At 45.6% G+C, this 20,738-nt stretch overlaps 1 protein-coding gene across 1 annotated transcript in view; it reads right to left on the bottom strand.

Moving 5' to 3' along the window:
• The window catches only part of LOC149451267 (cilia- and flagella-associated protein 337-like), a 172,608-nt gene extending 162,197 nt beyond the window's left edge, over nucleotides 1–10,411 (bottom strand). The window contains exon 1 of the mRNA XM_089690806.1: nucleotides 10,226–10,411. Within this exon, the coding sequence (XP_089546932.1) occupies nucleotides 10,226–10,293 (68 nt within the window). The 5' untranslated portion in view covers nucleotides 10,294–10,411. The remainder of the gene's footprint in view (nucleotides 1–10,225) is intronic.
• Nucleotides 10,412–20,738: the final 10,327 nt, after the last annotated feature.

A 20,738-nucleotide genomic window follows, 5' to 3' on the forward strand; every position in this document is an offset into this window, starting at 1 on the left:
ACTGGTTGGAAAAATATCCAAACAGTGGCTGCATCTACTAACCTACTGAGTGACATATCAGACTGGATGTCGCTCCACTTCCTTAAACTGAACCTCTCCAAAACCGAGTTTCTTGTCTTCCCCCCAGCCCGGACACCACCCCCCCCCCATTGACTTCTCCATCACATCCAACAACGCCACCATCAAACCCGCCCCGCAGGCCAGAGTACTTGGTGTCATTCTGGACTCCAACGTATCCTTCCAGCCCCAAGTCCAATCTTTAACAAACTCGTGCAGACTCCACCTCCGCAACATCGCCAAAATACGCACGTTCCTAACCCCAGAAACCACTAAACAGCTCATCCACTCCCTCATCATATCACGACTCGACTACTGCAACTCCCTCCTCACTGGCCTGCCTCGCCGCTGGCTATCCCCGCTTCAGTCGATCCTGAATACGGCTGCCAGACTCATTCACCTTTCCAACAGCTCCGTTTCCGCCACCCCCCTCTGCCAATCCCTCCACTGGCTTCCGATTGCGCAACGGATCAAATTCAAAATCCTAACGCTGACGTACAAAGCTGTCCACCATACTGCCCCGAACTACATCACTGACCTAATATCCAAGTACCGCCCAGCACGCACACTCCGCTCCTCACAAGACCTCCTCTCTAGTTCCCTGGTCTCCTCCTCCCATGCCCGCCTCCAGGACTTCTCCAGGGTGTCACCCATCCTCTGGAACTCCCTTCCCCAACCCATCAGATTATCACCTACTCTCCTCTCCTTTAGGCGCACCCTGAAAACCCATCTCTTCAGGGAAGCCTACCCCACCCCCTGCTAACTTGCCGACCTCCTCCACTCTTCCTACCACTCCATCCCCCACAGCTATCTCCTCCTGTACCACTATCCCCTCCCTCCTAGATTGTAAGCTTGAAAGAGCAGGGCCCTCGATCCCCTCATGTTTTGCATTGTATTGGTATTGTTCTGTCACATGTTCTGTCCCCCTTTGTAATGTACAGCGCTGAGCGAACCATTGGCGCTTTATAAATACTGTATAATAATAATAATAATCTGATTGGATGTGGCTGCTGTTCAACCAACAAATTTCCACCCAGCTCTTTAAGGTAGGTATTAAACCTGAAACCAAAAATGTTATATATTGCAGCTTACCAATCATTAAATGTGGTGGCTGCATCAGTTTTCTTTTCTTTTTTTCCCTCTATTTTCACCTGGTTATCTGGTCAGTAACACACATCCTGTATTAGTGACACAGACAGGGGTCAGTACTTATTGCTGGGTGGAATGGGGAAAGATGGGGGGAAGGCTATGGCAGATGTTAAGAAGGTTCCCATATTACAAACAACCAGTGGAATTGGTATTATTTGTATGAAAATAAACTCTGCAGGAATGAGCACAGGAGGTACTGCAGACAGCTGCATTGTCAGTTGGGGGGTGGGGGTGGTAAATGTACTAGCAGATTTAAATACAATAACAAAATGAAGCCAAACTCTAGCTCACACTTTAAAATCAGTTACAGCAAACTGTTTTTTTTCTTTTGGGATAAACATTTTACATGAATAAATAAAAGATGATAATTTTAATCACTCCTGCCAGTGTTAAATGGTCTGCCTAATCCATGTAAATGGATACATTCTGCTGGAGAGCTTGTGCTTCTGAAAAAAAACAGACTTGCTGACTGGATTACCAGATGAAAATAGAAGAAAGAAAGCTTAAAGAAGAACACTAATACAGCCATCTCATCTAAGAATTGGTAAGCTGCAATATAATACATTTTTGCTTTTGGGTTTAATACCACTTTAAGCACATTTACCCCCTTCCTGCCCAGGCCAATGTTCAGCTGTCAGCACAGTCGCACTTTAAATGACTTTTAATGCGGTCATGTAATACTGTACCCAAACTAAATTTTTACCATTTTGTTCACACAAATAGAGCTTTCTTTTTGTGGTATTCGATCACCACTGGGGTTTTTATTTTTTGCTAAATAAAGGAAAAAAGACCAAAAAGTTTGAAAAAAAAACACGTTTTCCTTTGTATGTTATAAAATTTTGCAAATAAATAATTGTTCTTCATAAATGTAGGCCATAATGTATTCTGCTACATTTATTTGGTGAAAATAACCCGAATCAGTGTTTTTTATTTAGTCTGTAGGAAAGTTATAGAGTCCATAACTATGGAATATACTGTATCTGAAAATTGATTAATCCTGCTGTACTGATGGCTATTTCTTGATGCACATAAATGCCAGGATAGTACAAATATTCCCAAATTACCCATTTTTGGAAACTAGGTATTTGGTAAGAGGCATGACGAGTTTTTTGAAGTTGTAACTTTTTTTGTCATAATTTTTTGGAAAATGAAAATGAAGAAATTAAGGAAAAATTCTTTTTCACAAATTTTCTTTTTTTTTTACATAGTCACCAGTACAGTAAAGTGCCATCATTCAGCTGGTGTGGTGGTAATCAGAGACACTGACTGGTGACACTATGGAAAACAAAAAAATGTTCATGTTTTTTTGTAATACACTGTGATCAGAGTAATATAATGTTACCATAGTAACATTGTGCTACTCTGGAGAAGTGATCAGTAATTTTTTTTTTTGCACATTGTGATTGCTTATAGTAATTAATTTCACTGCTATAAGCAAGCATTTTACTGAATGAAATCAATTCATTCAGTTTGTTTTGTTGTGATTAGCTGCGATTGGATACAGTTAATCTAACCAGCTAATCGCATGACACAGATGGGCTGTGATTTGCCCCGGTCTGTACCCTGTGATCACTGTGAGCAATCACAGCTAGCCACACAATTGTATACAATGGATGGCATGAAATGAAGCCATCCATTGTTTACAATTGTCATGTGACCTTCTGTGATTGGTCAGCAAGGGCAACAGGCACACAGTTCAGTGGACACAGCCAGTGACAGATCTCACTGCAGCGGTGATCCAGGAGGACATCATATTATGTCCATCCGAATCAATGAACATCCCACCCTTCCATCATTTTACTATAGGCCGGGAGGGAACTGGTTCAATTATTATTATTATTATTATTACTACGAGTTTATATAGCGCCAAAGGGTTTGCTCAGCGCTGTACAATAGGGGGGACAAAACATGGCACAGTACAACAACAACAAACAATGTACGAGGGGTAAGAGGGCCCTACTCTTACGAGCTTACAATCTAGGAGGGAGGGGGTAAAAGGTACAGTAGGAAGTGGCTGCGGGGGATGAAGTGGTGGGAGGAATGAGGGAGGATGGCCGTTAGGTGAGGGTGGGGTAGGCTTCCCTGAAGAGATGGGTTTTGAGGGAGCGCCTGAATGTGAATAGGGAAGGCGACAGTCTGATGGATTGGGGCAGTGAGTTCCAGAGGATGGGGGAGGACCTGGAGAAGTCCTGCAGTCGTGCATGGGAGGAGGAGACCAGGGAGCAGGATAGAAGGAGGTCCTGTGAGGAGCGAAGGGTACGGGTAGGGTGGTACTTGGTGATAAGGTTGGTGAGGTAGTCAGGGGCAGTGTTGTGAACGGCTTTGTAGGTCAGGGTTAGGAGTTTAAATTTGATGCGTTGGGCAATCGGGAGCCAGTGGAGGGAGAGGCAGAGGGGGGTGGCAGAGGTGGAGCGGGTGGTGAGGTGGATGAGTCTGGCAGCTGAGTTCAGGATGGTCTGGAGCGGGGAGAGCCTGCACTTGGGTAGGCCAGTGAGGAGGGAGTTGCAGTAGTCAAGGCGTGAGATGATGAGGGAGTGTACAAGAAGTTTGGTGGTGTCTGGGGTGAGGAAGGAGCGTATCTTGGCAATGTTGCGAAGATGGAGCCTGCATGTGTTTGTGAGTGATTTGACATGCGGTTGGAGGGAGAGGTTCGCGTCAAGAATGACGCCAAGGACTTTGGCTTGCAGGGCGGAAGTGATAGTGGAGTTGTTGGTGATGATGGATAGGATGGGGGGGGGGGGTGTTGGCAGGGGGAAAGACGAGAAGCTCGGTTTTGGAGAGGTTGAGCTTGAGGAAGTGTAGCGACATCCAGTCTGAGATGTCATTTAGGAGGTGAGTGATGCGGGCGGAGATAGTGGGGGTGAGGTGAGGGGTGGAGAGGTAGATTTGGGTGTCGTCAGCATAGAGGTGATAGTTGAAGCCGTGAGATTGTATGAGTTTGCCCAGGGAGGAGGTGTAGATGGAGAAGAGAAGGGGTCCAAGGACAGAGCCTTGGGGGACCCCAACAGAGAGGGAGAGGGAGGGGGAGGTGGCACCATTGTAGGTGACACTGAAGGAGCGTCGGGATAGGTAGGATGAGAACCAAGAGAGAGCAGTATCTCCGATGCCAAGGGAGAGTAGTTTATTAAGGAGGAGGGGGTGGTCAACTGTGTCGAAGGCCGCAGAGAGGTCCAGGAGAAGGAGGACAGAGTAGTCGCCCTTGGCTTTGGCGTTGAGTAGGTCGTTAGTGATTTTGAGGAGGGCAGTTTCAGTGGAGTATAGGGGACGGAAGCCGGACTGTAGAGGGTCAAGGAGGTTATTGTCTGTAAGGTGGGAGCTTAGGCGATCGTAGACTAAGCGTTCAAGGAGCTTGGAGGTGAGTGGCAGCAGGGAGATGGGTCTGAGGTTGTTGGGGTCCGCGGGATCCAGGGAGGGCTTTTTGAGGATGGGGGTGATATGCGCGTGCTTTAGGGGGGAGGGGAATACGCCAGTAGAGAGGGAGAGATTGAAGATGTGGGTGAGGGAGCGGATGAGGGAAGAGGGGGGTGACCGGAGGAGTTGAGAGGGGATAGGGCCCAGGGGGCAGGTAGTGAGGCGGGCTTTTGAGAGGACTTTGGCGACTTCCTCAGTAGTGACAGGGCTGAGGGAGTGCAGTGCGAGGGGGGTTATGGTGGGCGGGGCATTGGGAGAGGAGGGGGGCAGTGCGGTTGTGAGGGCAGAGGAGGGGGGAGATGAAGGGGTGACGGGGGCGAGGAGGCTAGGTGGGGAGGTAGATTGCAAGTTGACGATGTCCTTACGGATAGCGTCAATCTTGTTGTGGAAATGGGTGGCAATCTCGTGGGCGGTGAGAGAGGTACTGAGTGGAGGAGGGGGGGGGGAGAGCAGGGAGTTGAAGGTGGAGAAGAGTCGGCGGGGGCAGGAGGAGAGGGTGTTTATTAGGTTAACAAAGTAGGCCTGCTTGGCGGCGTGGAGGGAGGAGGTGTAGATAAGAAATGCAGATTTGTAGAGGGATGTTAATCAATCAAGGGATGTTAGGCAGGAGGTGCCACTCAGTGGTTGGCACTGCTGGCTGGATTGTTGGAGTTCCCTGCTGCAGATTTTTCGGCTGAGCACTGAAGACATAGGCATTCCTAGTATGTCCTAACCCAAGTCTTCAGGGTTGAGCGACCCTGGGCATTATTCAAAGCAGAAGACTGAGGACATCTAGTGGCGAAATTGAAATACTGTGAGGGGGAAAGTGCTGCCTAATTTTTTTTTGTATTATGAACCTGTTAAAAAAATCAGGGCAAAGCTCTAGGTTTGCTTTTATCCCCCATATACCTGAAGCATTCACACCTAAGCATAGCAGAAACATGGGAAGAAAGGCACATTTCTGCCCACGTTGTCAGAAATGTGCGGAAATGGCACCCCAAAACACACAAAACAACACAAAAACGTGGCAAAATGCAGAACTCAAAATATGTTGGCTCAGTGCCAGAGAAATGAGCAACTTTGAAGTGTTTGCTGTGCAAAGGGGAGCTTATTCAAGTGAATGGGCTTCCCTGTGTGCCAAAAAATGCATCCGAATTGTATCACGCAGGTGTGAATGGGACATTACCGGTTTTTTGCTCTGAATAGCATTAAAAGCCAAAGAAAATATTACTGGAGGAGCATGTTACTCACTCTATTTTATGGCTCATTAATACCAGGTGAGTTGAGCTGCATTGATCTATACTGAGCAAGAGCACATAGAAAGCCACTGTTCTCCATGTTCCCTTCTCGCACCATGCATGGGCATTGGTGTGGGTTGCAAAGAATTGCAGCATGTCTCCATTTTTGTGCAGCACATGTTACAGCATGTGTCGCATTGCACTGCAGTGCATATAGGTTAATTAAATGTTCATGTGGTAATGTTACCTGGCTACCTACATTGCTCTGCTGCACATCGGGCATTACCCAGAATCTGCTCTGTCTGCTACTATACGGTACCCAAATCAGAGGATACTCTGCCTACCAAGGTCATCATCTGCAAGAGCCGCAAGCAACAACCACTGGTGCTCTTGTCCCCCTGGTCCCTAGACTCCATCTGTTCCAACCTCAGCGGGATCAGGGCTAGTGACACAAGTGAGGCCAACCTCGTCAATTCAGTCTCCTATCAGATACGTGACACGGACATCCCTGGGAATGAGAGTCAGGCTCTACATACACCATCAAGCAACCTGCAGCCTCTCTTGGATCCCACCTGGTTCACATGGCGTGCGTGTCCCTTCTTTCATCCCTTCTTCTGGGGGGGATGTGCTGCCCCCCTGAAAAATGCTGCCGTAGGCAAGTGCCTTGTTTGCCTTGTGGTAAATACGCCCCTGCATATATATATATATATTATTATTATTATACGGTATTTATATAGCGCTAAAAGGTTTGCTCAGCGCTGTACATTATAGTGGGGGACAGAACATGAGACAATACAGTAACAAAACAAAACACGAGGGGTTCGAGGGCCCTGCTCTTTCGAGCTTACAATCTAGGAGGGAGGGGATAGTGGTACAGGAGGAAGTGGCTCTGGGGGATGGAGTGGTAGGAGGAGTGGAGGAGATCAGCTGTTAGGTGAGGGCAGGGTAGGCATCCCTGAAGAGATGGGTTTTCAGGGTGCGCCTAAAGGTGAGGAGGGTAGGTGACAATCTGATGGATTGGGGTAGTGAGTTCCAGAGGATGGGGGAAGTCCTGGAGAAGTCCTGCAGTCGGGCATGGGAGGTGGAGACCAGGGAGCTAGAAAGTAGGAGGTCTTGTGAGGAGCGAAGAGTACGGGTTTGGTGGTATTTGGGTATCAGGTCAGTGAGGTAGTTTGGGGCAGCGTTATGAATGGCTTTGTATGTCTGTATTAGTAGTTTGAATTTAATGCGTTGGGCAATCGGGAGCCAGTGGAGGGAATGACAGAGGGGGGTGGCAGAAGTGGAGAGGTTGGTAAGGTGGATGAGTCTGGCCGCTGAGTTCAGGATAGACTGAAGCGGGGAGAGTCTGTGTTGGGATAGGCCGGTGAGAAGGGAGTTGCAATAGTCCAGAAGTGAGATAATAAGGGAGTGAACGAGTTGTTTAGTAGTGTCTGGGGTTAGGAACGTACGTATTTTGGAGATGTTGCGGAGGTGGAGCCTGCATGGGTTTGCCAACGATTGGACATGGGGTTGGAAGGACAGGTTTGAGTCTAGAGTGACACCTAAGACTTTGGCTTGCTGGGTGGGACTGATGCTGGTGTTGTTGGTCGTGATGGGGAGGGGGGGGGGGGGGCGCGGGCTGGGAAGAAAATCAGAAGCTCAGTTTTGGAAAGGTTCAGTTTGAGGAAATGGAGCGACATCAAGTCTGATATGTTGTTCAGTAGGTGGGTGATTCGGGCGAAGACTGAAGGGGTGAGGCGAGGGGTGGAGAGGTAAATTTGCGTGTCATCAGCGTAGAGGTGATAGTTGAAGCCGTGGGAGTGTATCAGTTTGCCGAGGGAGGAGGTGTAGATGGAGAAGAGAAGGGGCCCGAGGACAGAGCCTTGGGGGACCCCAACAGAGAAGGGGAGAGAGGGGAGGTGGCAGCGTTATAGGTAACGCTGAAGGAGCGTTGAGATAGATAGGAAGAGAGCCAGGAGAGAGCGGACTCTCTGATGCTGAGGGAGTGTAGTTTATTAAGGAGGAGGGGGTGGTCAACTGTGTCGAAGGCCGCGGAAAGGTCGAGGAGTAAGAGGACTGAGTAGTGGCCATTAGCTTTGGCGGTTAGCAGGTCATTAGTGATTTTGAGTATGGTGGTTTTGGTGGAGTGTAGGGGACGGAAGCCAGACTGTAGTGGATCGAGGAGGTTGTTGTCAGTGAGGTGGGCACTTAGGCGATTGTAGACTAAGCGCTCAAGGAACTTGGAAGTAAATGGCAGCAGGGAGATGGGTCTAAGGTTGTTCAGGTCGGTGGGGTCCAGGGAGGGTTTTTTGAGTATGGGAGTGATGTGCACGTGCTTTAGGGGGGAAGGGAATGTGCCAGTAGAGAGGGAGAGATTGAAGATGTGGGTGAGGGAGCGTAGGATGGAGGAGGAGGGTGACCGGAGTTGTGTGGGGACAGGGTCAAGGGGGCAAGTGGTGAGGCGGGCTTCTGAGAACACCTTAGTGACCTCCTCAGTGGTAGCAAGGCTGAAGGAGAGGAGTGTTGGGGAGGTTACAGTGTGCGGGATGTTAGGTGTGGTGGGGGGTAAGGCGGTTGCGAGGTCAGAGGAGGGGAGAGTTGATGGGGTTATAGTGGGAGGGAGGCTAGGTGGGGAGTTAGGTTGAGCATTGGCGATGTCCTTACGGACAATATATATATATATATATATATATATATATATATATATATATATATATAGGTTTATATATATAAATATGTTTTGTTTTTTTTTTAAAACAGTAATACACTCTGCTTTTTCACTTTTACTTATAGGTAAACTTATAATATGGCTTATCTGTAGGTAAACATGCATTGTTTAGGAGATATTCGCTTATTTTGCAGCCAGTGACATCACTGGTGTAAGCACACTGTGCTCAGAATTGAGGGCACAATCCAGAGCTCTGAGTAGTGGCCGTGGCTCCCGTGCACATCATCACGGCTCGGCCATTCAAATGGCCAGAGCCTGCGAACCAGAAAGAAAGACCGGATGAAGATAGAAGTCCTGTCAGCAGTGACAGCGCGCAGATGGAGGGCTTTGTTTTTCAGGTAAGTCTTTCATTATGTGCTAGTATGCGATGCACACTAGCATATTATGCTATTAATGTAAAGTGGGACTAGATTTGCCTACAGCTTTAAGTCATTATTGGGTATACAGTACTCTGTTTTTTTGTAAAAGAACCTGTTGTGAGCAATAAGTCAAAATTCAGCAATGTGCCAAGAGAAATGAACCAGAATATTGCCAGCTATAGCAGGACAGACTGACAATATGTTAGGTGTTGTAGCTCCAGTGCAGTCCTTGTGCACTAAGTCACCAAGACTTTCCTAGGATCCCTGTACTTTTCTCAGATCACCATAATATTCATATGATTGCTGTGCTTTTCATTAATCCCTGTACTTTTCATAGATCCCTGTAGGTCTCATAGATCCCTATACTATTCACAGGCTCCCTGTACTCTTTAAAGATCCCTGTACTATTCATATTGCAGATCCCTGTATTCTTTACAGATCCCTATACTATTCATACTGTAGACCCCTGTATTCTTTAAAGATCCCTGTACTATTCACAGGCTCCCTGTACTCTTCAAAGAACCCTGTACTATTCATATTGTAGATCCCTGTATTCCCTTTAGATCCCTGTACTATTCATACTGCAGATCCCTGTATTCTTTTTAGATCCCTGTACTATTCATACTGTAGATCCCTGTATTCTTTTTAGATCCCTGTACTATTCATACTGTAGACCCCTGTATTCTTTATAGATCCCTGTACTATTCACAGGCTCCCTGTACTCTTCAAAGATCCCTGTACTATTCATATTGTAGATCCCTGTATTCCCTTTAGATCCCTGTACTATTCATACTGCAGATCCCTGTATTCTTTATAGATCCCTGTACAATTCATACTGTAGATCCCTGTATTATTTATAGAACACTGTACTGTTCATACTGTAGATCCCTGTATTCTTTAAAGATCCCTGTACTATTCATACTGTAGATCTCTGTATTCTTTATAGAACACTGTACTATTCATACTGTAGATCCCTGTATTATTTATAGATCCCTGTACTATTCATACTGTAGATCCATGTTTTCTTTATAGGTCCCTGTACTGTTCATACTGTAGATCCCTGTATTCTTTATAGAACACTCTACTATTTATAGGCTCCCAGTACTTCTCATAGATCCCAGTACTCCTTATAGATCCCAGTACTATTCATACACAATGACATGGTGTGAAGTAGATTCATCTGCAGCAGCACATGTTCACACACTGAACAGCTCCGTCTCCATGACAACAGTAAACAACCTGCACACAATGCCGGTTACTTGCTGAGACTTCCCTGATCCAAAACTGAGATGTGACCCCAAAGTCCAGCCATGGTCTGCTCTTACCTTTGGGAACTGTACGTCTCCAGCCTGCCCAGGGCAGACCAGGGTCTCCACTTCATCCTCTCAGCCATGGTCCTGGAGATCAGTCCTGGTTCATCAGAATGGACTGCAGTGTCTTCTCTCACACAGATCAGGGAGGACTGTAGCAGGGGGAGGGAAGGGGACAGGGTTGCCCCTGTGCAGCCTACCCCCTCCTCCTGGTCTCTGCTTCCCAGGCAGGACTACTCCTGTGTACTGTCAGATGAGGTTACTGGAGCTCCAGCGCAGCCTCCAGAGAAGACTCACATTACACACTGAGCCTGGAAACAGATGACTAATCCCTTCATCTAAACACAACACCTTCATTGCCTGGAAATGCAGGTTACAGTCAAGTGCCCAACACAATCCTAGTAACAGAATGGAATAACCAAATGCAGGATACTTGAACTCATCACTAAGAAACACACTCAAATCCTAAAACTTATTAAAGGAGTTACCTTTTAGCAGCCCCATGCAACCAATCAGAGATCATTTCACTAGTAAAGTGCACCCATTCACAGAACAGCGAGTGCTGATTGGTGCGTTTCTAAAGGCAAATCTTTCTTTAGAGAAAGGAATGGTTGAAGTGACACTTATACATTGGAGTCTAGTCACTGAGGAGTTAACACTTATACACTGGAGTCTAGTCACTGAGGGGTTAACACTTATACGGTGGAGTCTAGTCACTAAAGGGTTAACACTTATACGCTGGAGTCTAGTCACTGAGGGGTTAACACTTACACGCTGGAGTCTAGTCACTGAGGGGTTAACACTTATACGCTGGAGTCTAGTCACTAAAGGGTTAACACTTATACGCTAGAGTCTAGTCACTGAGGGGTTAACACTTATACGCTGGAGTCTAGTCACTAAAGGGTTAACACTTATACGCTGGAGTCTAGTCACTGAGGGGTTAACACTTATACGCTGGAGTCTAGTCACTAAAGGGTTAACACTTATACGCTGGAGTCTAGTCACTGAGGGGTTAACACTTATACGCTGGAGTCTAGTCACTGAGGGGTTAACACTTATACGCTGGAGTCTAGTCACTGAGGGGTTAACACTTATACGCTGGAGTCTAGTCACTAAAGGGTTAACACTTATACGCTGGAGTCTAGTCACTGAGGGGTTAACACTTATACGGTGGAGTCTAGTCACTGAGGGGTTAACACTTATACACTGGAGTCTAGTCACTAAAGGGTTAACACTTATACGGTGGAGTCTAGTCACTGAGGGGTTAACACTTATACGGTGGAGTCTAGTCACTGAGGGGTTAACACTTATACGGTGGAGTCTAGTCACTGAGGGGTTAACACTTATACGGTGGAGTCTAGTCACTGAGGGGTGAACACTTATACGGTGGAGTCTAGTCACTGAGGGGTTAACACTTATACGCTGGAGTCTAGTCACTGAGGGGTTAACACTTATACGGTGGAGTCTAGTCACTAAAGGGTTAACACTTATACACTGGAGTCTAGTCATTGAGGGGTTAACACTTATACGCTGGAGTCTAGTCACTGAGGGGTTAACACTTATACGGTGGAGTCTAGTCACTAAAGGGTTAACACTTATACGGTGGCGTCTAGTCACTGAGGGGGTAACACTTACACGCTGGAGTCTAGTCTCTGAGGGGTTAACACTTATACGCTGGAGTCTAGTCACTGAGGGGTTAACACTTATACGCTGGAGTCTAGTCACTGAGGGGTTAACACTTATACGCTGGAGTCTAGTCACTAAAGGGTTAACACTTATATGGTGGAGTCTAGTCACTGAGGGGTTAACACTTATACGGTGGAGTCTAGTCACTGAGGGGTTAACACTTATACGGTGGAGTCTAGTCACTGAGGGGTTAACACTTATACGGTGGAGTCTAGTCACTGAGGGGTTAACACTTATACGGTGGAGTCTAGTCACTGAGGGGTTAACACTTATACAGTGGAGTCTAGTCACTGAGGGGTTAACACTTATACGCTGGAGTCTAGTCACTGAGGGGTTAACGCTTATACGCTGGAGTCTAGTCACTGAGGGGTTAACGCTTATACCGCTGGAGTCTAGTCACTGAGGGGTTAACACTTATACACTGGAGTCTAGTCACTGAGGGGGTAACGCTTATACGCTGGAGTCTAGTCACTGAGGGGGTAACGCTTATACGCTGGAGTCTAGTCACTGAGGGGGTAACACTTAGACGCTGGAGTCTAGTCACTGAGGGGGTAACACTTACACGCTGGAGCCTAGTCACTGAGGGGGTAACACTTACACGCTGGAGTCTAGTCACTGAGGTGAAATACTTATATACTGGAGTCTAGTCACTGAGGGGGTAACACTTACACGGTGGAGTCTAGTCACTGAGGGGGTAACACTTATACGGTGGAGTCTAGTCACTGAGGGGGTAACACTTATACGCTGGAGTCTAGTCACTGAGGGGGTAACACTTATACGGTGGAGTCTAGTCACTGAGGGGGTAACACTTACACGCTGGAGTCTAGTCACTGAGGTGTAACACTTATACGGTGGAGTCTAGTCACTGAGGGGGTAACACTTATACGCTGGAGTCTAGTCACTGAAAAGACCAATGCGCATGCTCTAGAGCAGTGGTCTTCAAACTGTGGCCCTCTGCTTGCCTTCATCTAGCCCTTGGGGCACTATTCCTTTCACTGATATGAGACACTATTCTGCCAACAGACACCAACAAGGGGGCACCATTTCTACCACTGACACCAATAATAGGGCTCTATTCCTCCCAATGATACAAACGAAGGGTCATTATTCATCCCTCTAATACCAAATGTGGTGATGTTTATGCTCACTGATGTCACTAAATATTTCCACTGCCACTGGCCACGGACCGGCCCCCTAAAATCTGAAGGACAATAAACTGGCCCTTTGTTTAGAATGTTTGGAGACCCCTGCTCTAGAGAATGGACACTGAAAGGCATATTTTCTTGAGAATGGTCACTGAGGGGCTACCACACATACTCTGGAGATTGGTTACTGAATGGACACTGAGGAGCCAATGCAGATACTCTGGATAATGGACACTGAGAGGTCACCTGGTCAGCTGATAAAGCCCCAGAACCTTAAAGGATAAGAGCACCTGAAATCCAAATTCTTTCCCTGACCTCACCTAACCCACTCTCCCCCTCCTTAGATGCATATCTTCATGTACTTAGATCTACAGCATCCAATGTTTGCTTACATCCAGCACCACAAATTGTCATGGTCCTAGTTGCACCTCAAGGCTGGAGACAAAGGGAGACAGTCCCACAGAAGTCTATGGAGCTGTAATGTGCAGGGGATGTAATGACAATGGAGACACGCTGGATGTAAACAAATAGAGGATCCCCAGCCATTAGATCGAGGTACGTATGGATCTGTGGAGGGGGAGATGGATAAGGTTAGGTCTGTGATTGGCCTTTTACCTAGTCATGTGATTAGCTGTGTCTGTAGGACGCAGTGTTCACTTACAGCACTGGGTGTGTGCCGCTGGGGGCGCACAGGGGGGCACGTTCTGGGAGGATGTTATATGACACCCTCCCAGAACTGGACAACCACACTGTAGATGTCTTTTGGCTATAGCACAGTTTCAAAGTGGTTAAGAAGAGTGAATCAGGAAAATGCTGCATTATGGCCACTAGATGGCGCTGACTATCATAGTAAATAAGTACTCTATTTATTTGTTATGATCATCAGCTCCATCTAGTGGCCTGATGTGGTATTTTCCTGATTCATTTTATCCCTTATGAAGGGATAACATTTGACCTGGAGGGAAATTAGCCTAATAACATTTGTATTTCCCTCATTCAAACAGAATGAACTTGCATGCCATTTTACGGGACAAATAGCTCTGCAAATTGTTAAATAAATACACCACTATCTGTTTATACTCAGTGATTTCTTAACCTTCCCTGCTTTGTATTATATCAATAATCCTTCTATAGTTATATAGCAGCTTTGGTTGCTGTTCAGCTGTGTGCTGTATGTACCTAACCCTAAATAACCTCTGTCAGTGAAGAAATGTCAGGAGACAAGTATAAAGTCAATAGTAAATATGATTACTATTCTCTTTGTGGCTATAGACCCTGCATTGCAGTTAGGTTTCATGACAATAGACTGGTAACAGTCTCTAAGTACTCTTCTGGATGTGTACACAACACACAGGATGACAGCCTCTTTTCAGATAGGTGATAAATAGAACACATTGGTCCTATCACTGCCAATGCATGCCCAGAGATCAGGGGTAGAAAGAGGAGCCAAACCAAGATGATATTCTCTTTTACTCTCTGCTGCCTAATGGAATGCAGGCTTTCCCACATACAGAAATATTCTGAATCTTCACTGATACTTATGGGGCTATTTACTAAAACTGGAGAGTGCAATATCTGGTGCAACTCTGCATAGAAACCAATCAGCTTCCAGGTTTTATTTCTAAAGCTTAATTGAACAAGCTGAAGTTAGAAGCTGATTGGCTACCATGCAGAGCTGCACCAGATTAGCAGTGTTCCAGTTTGTAGTAAATCTACCGTTATGGGTGTAATTTACTATAAGATATGCTCCTAGAATGTATGTGTCCGGTGTGCAAGGTTTATAAGCAGAATTCACTAACAAAGGTGATTTGCTACATAGGCTGTATGCCTAAAACATGCAGTTATTTTGCATTCTGGGTATTGGTCCCTGGGCGCATGCTACCCTAAACATTAGAACCACTCAGTGCACTGTCCATCCACAGCAGGGGCATCCCTAGGATTGGTGTCACCTGGAGCGATAACACTTGGTGACACCCCCTCCGACGATCCCCGTAGCATGGATCGGATCTGCGGCTTGAGCATAATGGATCGGACTCCGATCAATTATGCTCAATCCACAGATCCGATCCATCCTGAGGGGATCGTTGGCTTGCTTTACAATGTACCTTTTGGTGGAGCGGGTCCGTTGTCACCCCATATAGGTTGCATGGGGTCCCCCGCAAAATGGCATACCAGACCCTTCTCCAAGCATGCAATCTGGCTGTTCAGAAAATGGGAGGAATGAGCGAGCGCCCCCTCCTTCCTAAACCATACCAGGCCACATACCCTCAACATAGGGGGGTGCTTTGGGACAGGGGGGCTCCCTCCCTAAACTACCTCGTTCTCATATTGATGGGGACAAGGGCCTCTTCCCCAAAACCGTGGTCAGTGGTTGTGGGGGTCTGCGGGTGGGTGGCTTATTGGAATCTGGAAGCCCCCAAACAATGGGTCCCCCAGATCCCACCTCCGCTCCATGTGAATGAGTATGGGCTACATGGTACTGCTACTCATTCAGAAAAAAAGTGTAGTGAAAGTAATGACAGAACACAGTCTTTGATAAGTCCTTTATTAAAAACAGAAATAAAAAAATATCCCCCGAAGTAGATCCAACGTCAATCACAATGCCCACCGCCACCACCAACCTGAAAAAAGAAAAAAAAATGCTGGTGCATTGCTTTGGCAAATCACAATGCACTGTCAGAGCGCATTTCATTGTGGGGCGCAGAGGGCGAACAGCTCACCATTTGTGTGTTCTCTGAACACGCAAACAGCCGATGTTCAAGTAGAACTTACATTTGACGTGAACATCAAGCCCAACATTTGTCAGCATCAACTTATTTGTCAGACCAGCCTCTGCTGCAGCCTATCACCTTATAACTAGCTACAAAGGTGCAGTTACACTTTAAGGGCTTGTTCATGGTGCAGAGACGTCAGTTTTTCTGCACGCGTTCTACAAAGGCACAACAAAATCAATTGTTCTCTACGTTCCCTGTTCACACCACAACACTAGTACTATGTGCAGATTTTTTTCTGTGCAGGAATCGGCAACAAGTATAAAACTAATTGCAACACATATGAAAATGGATGTAAACTGATGTCTCTGCAAGTGTAATCTGCATGTCAGTTTCTATCAGTTTTTCTGCACACATGGTATGAACAAGGCCTACAGTCAGGGGCAGACTGACCATTTGTGCACTCAGGCACCACCCGAGGGCCCGGGGTCAGTAGGGGGCCCTATGAAATGCCCCTGGTACCCTTTTATAGGCTTTTTTTGGTTGTGCTTTGAGTGTGGGAAAGGACACAGGGGCCCCATGATCCCCTATTGCCCGGGGGGCCCCATGAGTTGTCAGTCCACCCCTGCCTACAGTGATTGTAAAGGCTCAAGGTTTTTTACCTTCATGTATTCTATGCATGAAGGTAAAAAACCTTCTGTGTTTAGCAGCTTCCCCCCAGCCCCCCTAATACTTACCTGAGCCCCATCACAATCCAGCGATGTGCACTAGAGCCTCGGCTCTCTGGGAACTCCCCCTCCTAATTGGCTGAGAGAGCAGTGAGCCAATGAAGAGAGAAAAGAGGCTGGTTGAGCCACAGCTCTGAGTGTGTATAGATATGCAGAGCAGTGGCTTGGGAGCGAGCCTGCTGTGTGCCCCAATTCTGCCATGGACCAGTTTATTCAATGATAACTTTGTTATTATGAAAGATAATAATGTAGTACATATATTGTTGTTTTAAGGAGAAACAAGACTTTTTTCATAATAATTGTCTTGCAACAATAATTTTTTTCCCCGTAATCCCTAGATAATTAACCGCTTCCCGACCACCCTATAGCACAAATACTGCTACCGGGCGTCACGGGTGTGCTAAATCACGTATATATACGTTATTTTGCATTTCCAGGTAGGGGGCAAGTGCGAGTCACATGCGCACCCTACCCACACCGTGATTTGTGGCCGTGGCTGTCAATCACTAGGTCCTGGCCGGTAATTACACGCCAGGGCCTGGTGATTTCTGAAGATCTCTAACGGGGAGGAGAACTGTTTTGTTTACTAACAGTTCTCCTCCCTGTCAGCTCGGGCACACTGCTGTGGATGCCATTACTATTAAAAATAAAACATTTTTAAAAATAAGTATATATACTGCCATTTGTATTCGCTATAATGTTCACATAAACCAATTAATTTACACATATTGGGATTTTTTTTTTAGCAAAGACGTGTAGCAGAATACAATTTGGCTTAAATTTATGACAAAATGTGATCTTGTTATTTTTTTTACTGGACATGTTTAATAGCAAAAAGTAAAAAATATTGTTTTTTTATAGTGCAAAAAAAAAAGAAAACAGCACAGGTGACTAAATACCACCAAAAGAAAGCTCAATTTGTGGGGAAAAAAGGGATGTATATTTTATTGGGGGCAGCGTTGCATGACTGCGCAGTTGTCAGTTAAAATAATGCAGCACCTTAACACAAAAAAATGGCCTGGTCAGGAAGGGGGTAAATCCTCAGGACGGTAAGTGGTTAAACATAAGAAAACAAAACAAACACAATTTTCTTTTATTGTCCAGTGTTCGTTTCAAAATAAACAGTGATACTGCAAAAAAGTGCACATTTTATTCTGCCATTTATCTTGTTTAAAAGGACACTAAAATTATGACTCTGGTATAAAGCATTACAAAGTTATTTATAAATAAAATAAAGGTTTTTTTTTTTTTCAATTTTGTACTTTTTAAAATGTGAAATGTGTGAATATATGTTTAAAGAGTTAAAATGCTAAAAAAACAAAAAAACAAGTTTACGTATTAATGGTTAATGAAATAGAAACAAACAAAAAACTAAATTAGGAAAATAATTGAATGGATAAGGAGAAAAAGGATTTATTTGGGCTGTTTAAAGTAAAGAAAGGGTTAATAAGGGGTTAAACAAAGAAACATTTCATTTAAAAGAAAAAAAAGAAACAAAACAGGTTGCTGTAGCTGACATTATCTGCAGATCTAAGTTTATCCTTTTGACCTGCAGATGAAAGAACAAAATGGATACAAAGGTAACAACATGTTGTTTTGTTTGTATCTTTGTATAGTGTCTGAGCAGCTTGATTATAAGGATTGTCTGACTTTTTTTTTTCTTTTACAGCTGCAGCCTCTCAGACCTTCCCTATGTACACATTAATCCAGCTTTGAATAATTGCTGTGTACTGGGAGGGGGAGCGGGGCAGACAGACTAGAGATGGTGCACACATCCTCTGTACAATGATGTGTAGCATGAGCGTTTGACAGGTGGCACCGCCTGTCAAACTTGCCTATTGAGATAATTGGAGCCGCACTGCAACTGAGAGCCAAACATGTGGCTTTCACTTGTCGTACAGTCCAAGGGCGGACTGATCATTTGGAAACTCGGGCACCGTCCGAGGACCCAGGGTCAGTAGGAGGCCTCATGAGATGCCCCTGGTACCTTTTTCATAGGCTTTTTTGAGTTTGGGCAAGTACACAGGGGCCCCATGATCCCCTATTGCCCGGGGGCCCCATGAGTTTTCAGTCCGCCCCTGGTACATTCTCACAATGCAAAATTGCTGTTCGGTAATCAGAACAAAAAAAAAACATCAGGAGGTGATAGTACCACCTCCTGAAAACTGTCAGACATTGCAATACAGCCCTCTAAAAAACGATCCACGGATGCTCAATGAACAGATGTCGAGTATCCGTAATGACTCCCAACCAGGGGCGGACAGACCATTTGGAAACTCGGGCATTGCCCGAGGGCCCGGAGTCAGTAGGGGGCCCCATGAGATGCCCCTGGTACCTTTTTCATAACCTTTTTTGAGTTTGGGCAAGGACACAGGGGCCCCATGATCCCCTATTGCCCGGGGGCCCCGTGAGTTGTCAGTCCGCCCCTGCTCCCAACGAACATTTTTGAAAATATGGGACATATGCTTATCCCACTCTCCCCCCGGCTAGTCTGGGTTTATGATGCTGTACGGTATTGAAGTTCCCAGATCCTTGCTTCTGGTCTTGTTTTCTTCTTCCTTCTTTACTCTTTTTTTTTCTTTATTTCCTGTTTGATTCTGTGAGGCGGTAGATACTTGCCTTTGGATGGAATTTTTGTTGCTGTCATATCACACTTTTTGTATTTCATGTGCCATTGATAGCTCCTATGTGGGGGCACCTTTTTGCATTGCTGGTTTTCCAGCACTGTTCTCTTTTTTTTTATGTGCCATTGATATCCCCTGCATGGGCGTGTCTTTTGCTCTAGTCCTTCTTTGTTAAATTGTGTAAAAAAAGTTAATAAAAACCATTGAAATACAAAAAGCAATCCACCACAGATCGCTCATCAGAGGGCGGTATCCATTGCCACCAGTGTGAAAAAGCCCTAAACGTTATTTGCATTTAGCAGCACAGAAGCCCTCACTAACCTTCGTGTAACCCTGACCCTCACACTTATACATTTATAGGTAAAGTTGATCCAGGGAATATCCGATTGCCTCTCGGGGGATCAGGAAGGAATTTTTTTTCCCTGCAGGAGAAAATTGGATCTTGCTTTCCTGGGTTTTTTTGCCTTCCTCTGGGTCAACTGTGGGTATAGGATTATAACTTTTTTTTTTTTAATGGTTGAAGTGGATGGACTTTTGTTTTTTTTCAGCTAGACTAACTATGTAACTATGTATGCAACTAAACTTCGACATACACGGACCAAACTGAATTGGAAAAAATTCATTCTAAGTGTGGCCCTATTGGCACCGTTTGACTCGATAGAAGATGATTTTTTGGTCAGGTGCCTCAGCTGTTTGAGTACAACAACCAGCAGAGAGATGCCGCCATCCACAATGGGGTTGATTTACTGAAGGCAAATAGACTGTGCACTTTGCAAAGTGCAATTGCACTCTGCAAGAGCAGTTGCTCCAGAGCTTAGTAAATGAGGTAAAGTTTCCCTTTGCCAAGAATACCCAACTACGTGCAAGGAAAATAAAAAAAAACAGCATTTTTGCTTGCACATGATTGGATGATGGAAGTCAGCGGAGATTCTGCTCATTTACTAAGCTCTGCTTTTGCAGAGTGCAATCGCATTTTGCAAAGTGCACAGTCTAATTGCCTTTAGTAAATCAACCCCAATGTTTAGTGTTGATGGGCGAGTCAAGTGATTTCTCCTATCCAACCCATGTGGCTGAACAAGAGAAATCTCAATATATATGGCAAGCCTTATTGAATCAAAGCACTACATGAAAAAAACCTTGTGAATAAATGTTATTACATATACTTACCCAACCCCAGCTTCTACCTATGACACCTAGATGAGGGTGATGTCACGATCCTTCCTGAGCATGATGATCTCTAATCTGATGAAAAGACGCACCTTTACTTTAATTTTTTTTGTCTTTTTTGCAAGTGAGGCAGGCAGTTCATTGTAAAGAAATATCACATATTACATATGTACAAAAATTTGGGGAGATAATCAATGGAAGTAAATGTAATACGAGTTCAAAAATCCTGGGTGACACACACAGGACGGATCAATGACCTGAGGCCCCCGAAGCATCAGAGAGGGTAACAACCTGCTGCTGGAACTGAGACCAAACCTGTTTCAATTGCTGGGTGTCCCCGATCCTCTGTTCTCAGGTTTCCAGCTTGTGGTTCAGGCTCAGTAGCCATGAGGCTTCCTGCAGAACCGCCTGAATCCACTCTGCCAACCTCCCCAGCTTCCTCTCAAACTCAATCCATCTCTTCCATC

This window comes from Staurois parvus, unplaced genomic scaffold, assembly GCF_062004578.1.
Source record: "Staurois parvus isolate SC_StPar_1 unplaced genomic scaffold, SC_StPar_1.0 ptg000544l, whole genome shotgun sequence".
NCBI classification, from domain to species: domain Eukaryota; kingdom Metazoa; phylum Chordata; class Amphibia; order Anura; family Ranidae; genus Staurois; species Staurois parvus.